At 40.9% G+C, this 3,610-nt stretch overlaps 1 protein-coding gene across 1 annotated transcript; it reads left to right on the top strand.

Annotated features, from left to right (window-relative positions):
- Window positions 1-3,115: 3,115 nt before the first annotated feature.
- LOC145640267 (uncharacterized) lies at window positions 3,116-3,610 on the top strand. The gene has a single exon (XM_081691568.1). The coding sequence runs from the start codon at window positions 3,116-3,118 to the stop codon at window positions 3,608-3,610; it is 495 nt and encodes a 164-aa protein (XP_081547694.1).

Raw genomic sequence — 3,610 nt, 5'->3', positions numbered from 1 at the left:
ACTTAAGCAATTCTAAAAATCTTGAGTGATTTCAAAAGATCAAAATAAATAGAAAGCAATATCAAAAAAGAAAAAACAAAAAATAAATAAATAAAAGTGTACAAAAGGGTAAGTGTTCCAATGCCTTTGACATGAAAATGTCTTCGATATGAACACGTCTCTGATTGCGTCTCTTATCGAGTGCTCGGTACCGTGCCTGAGAAACATGAATGCCAAGTGAGTGATAGACCGCATGATCGGGATTGCCCACACTTATTAAAATAAAATAAATGCTAAAGCAAAAATAAAGAGCTAAAAAGAGAAGCAAGCCTCAAGCATAAAAATATAAAGACTTAAAAGCAAGGTTGCACACCTTGGGGGCTTATCTAGGGTCTTGAGCTTTTTTTTATCCCCTTCTTCTATAACCTTTAGCCTAACCACGTTATAACCCTTAAAAAGACCTTTTTGAGGTATACACACACTTGTGCGAGGTTCGGCTAGAGCTACGTTCGGCCTGATTCCTAACGGATACGTAGGCAACCTCACATCGAGGTGCAGCCGTAATAAACATGCATTCATATTCACATTCACACACCATGATCATATCAAGGGATCTCCTATGCTCATCCCTAATTACTTAGAGCTAGACTTGGGGGCTTGATCCCTACATCATTAGCTTACCTAGCATAAGAGTCACCACCATTTGACTCTTTTCAATATATTTTCCCACACACTTAGCCTTTGCGACATAACTTTAGTGTCACTTTCACACACTGCACACATACATGACCAAATAGTCTTTCCCTTAGGAACCCTTTGTCATGAAATCTTAACACAACGCTGAAGCATGCCTTGTCATATCAACATCACTCATCAATCATAATTGTCATTGCATCACGAAGTATGAAGTGCTTAGCCTCCGTGCCTAAGTTACCCAAATGCTTTCATCATTGAGTCAACCATTGAGATAACCTAGGATGGGTTAATCCTTGCACCTTGAGAGATAGTATCAAACAACATTTGACTAAGCTCATTCAACATGCACCTTCAAAACTTCGCTTCTTTCTTTTTCGCGTCTTTCTTTTTCGGGAGAAAGTCGGTACCCTCCACAAAAATGACGGAAAATTTTTGCTTTTTTGCATTTTCGAGTCGCACGATCACATTACAATGTACACGAGTAATGTACACATTGAGTCATGTCGTGTCATATCACTTTGGTTTGAGTCTAACACATGTGTCAAAAACACTTTGAGTCGAGTCAACCTCGAGTCGATCACAGCAAGTCAAGTTTATACCTTGAGTTGTGTCAAGTCAATGAGTCAAGCAATAGGTCAACCCTAAGATAATTAAAGAGATTAGCAAAGTTCCATAGTCAAAAATAAATACAGGTGCAGCAGAATAGGGAAGACCCTACTCCAGCGCCAGACGAAAACATCAAGCGTCTGGCAATAGCTTTTAGCGCCTGGCGCTAGATCCCAGTGTTTGGCGACAGAGTCAATTCTTGGCGCTAGAGATATTTCAGCAGCGATAGAGCTCGAAGCCTCTCAGAAAGGTGATTTCGACCTCATACAACAATTTCGGGTTCCTTGGTACGCCAGTTAGCCCCTATAAGCAATTTGACATGATTAAGTAGTCGGTTTGATTACAGTCACAATAAGTGATCGACCTGGTGAAAGATCGTCTAACTTAGCTTAAAGCGCCTAAGCGTAGGCTTATCACAGACATAATTGTTCACAAACAGCAGACCGCCGACGTATTGGCATAGCGGAAGCAAAGTTCAAGCGAGCTTTAGATATCGATAAACGTTGGTCTTCGGAAAATTTTCTTCAGAATATTATCGCAACAAACGTTCAAGTATTCAAGCTCTATTGTTCAGAGACGCGTGGACATATTATTCAAGCTCTATTGTTCAGGGACGCGTGGACATATTATTTAAGCTCTTTTGTTCAGAGACGCGTGGACATATCATCAAGCTCTTTTGCTCCAGAAACGCGTGGGCATATCATTCAAAAGCTCTTTGTTCAGAGACGCGTGGACACATCATTCAGAAATTCATATTAAAAAAAATATAAGCTCATTGTTCAGAGATGCGTGGACATAACATCAAAGCTATTTTCTCCAGAGACGCGTGGGCATATCATCAAGCTCTTTTGTTCAGAGGCGCGTGAACATATCCTAAAAAAAAGAAGCTCTTTGTTCAGAGACGAGTGAACATCGAAACAGCAAGGTGGCATTCCCTAGATTGTGGAGAGTTGTCACAAACAACTGAAGGTGATTTCAAGCAAAGTTGTCTTCGATCATGTTCCCTTAGACGTGGAAGATGGTCACAAAGCGGAAGAGGATTGTTCCAAGCGAAGCAATCTTCGATAGTATTCCCTTGGACGTGGAGTATTATCAAAGCGAAAGAGGATCGTTTCAAGCGAAGCAGTCTTCAATATTGGAAGCAGTTACAAGCGTAGCAGTTTTCAAGAGGGATGGCATTCTCTTGGCAGGAGGTCATCAAAACAAGTAAAGCGGCAGCAAATCAGTTACCTTCAGAGACATGTGCTCGATGGTGCAAGATACGCGTTTCTTAACTCTTTTATCTGTTTAACTAACGCTAGTTTTTCAGGTATCGGTGTTACAAGAGTGACTTAGAATCGTAGAACGTTCTGAATCATTCTCCGTCCCTATCGATACTTTGACTTTTGTTTTCGAAACTTGCGTTTCTCCAAACTCAGTCAAAGTGGGGGCTGCTGTAGACACCCATTTGTGTCTCCCCAAAACCAAACCCAGTGATGAGTACCTTTCACGTCGAATCATAATCGAATGAAGCGAAAGTGTGGAAGGTTTAGTGTTGCTGATAGTATTAATTTCTTTTCTCTTCTCTCTGTTTTTGAAAACTTATTTTAAGAAAAACAGCCAATCCAGTTTGGTTGGTCCATGATATGGGTCCAATAGTAGTGTAGTTGGATGGGGCTTGAAAAGAGCTTTCCAACGATATATTATAAACCCAATTCCGATGAATATTGAGGAAGTTATGGCCAAATTACTGAACTAGGCCCGGTAAGAAGTGTGCGGTTTAACATACTCAGCAGCAAAGCGGCATGCAAAGGAAAGTATTAAGGATCGGCCTGATAGAAAGGAAAAGTCAAAAATGGATATTTCCATCATGTTTGAAGAAAGCGATGCAGTAGAAGGCCATCATGACGGTCTAGTAATTTCACTCCCAGTTGGAAACTGTATGATCAAGCGAATCCTTGTTGACAATGGAAGCTCTGCAAACATCAACATGCTTGATACCCTGAAACATATGAACATCGACGAGAAGAACATCATCAAAAAGTCAACAATGCTGGTAGGATTCAGTGGGGAAACCAAGAAAACAAGTGGAGAGATCACATTAGCCACCTACGCAAAAGGAGTCAACTTACAAGTCAAGTTCCTGGTGATCGACACTTTGTCATCATACAATATGATCCTAGGCAGACCATGGATACATGAGATGAAGGCCATCCCTTCCACGTACCATCAAGTCATTAAATTCCCTACCAGGTGGGGTATTCAGGAAATCAGAGGAGATCCTAAAGAAGCCAAAGAATGTTACAAGATCGCACCAAAAGCAACATCTGCAGAAAAGAGTTCAGCATAG

The sequence above is a fragment of the Chenopodium album genome, chromosome 7 (genome assembly GCF_948465745.1).
Source record: "Chenopodium album chromosome 7, dcCheAlbu1.1, whole genome shotgun sequence".
Lineage (NCBI taxonomy): Eukaryota > Viridiplantae > Streptophyta > Magnoliopsida > Caryophyllales > Amaranthaceae > Chenopodium > Chenopodium album.
This window is presented reverse-complemented; position numbering and strand designations above follow the sequence as displayed.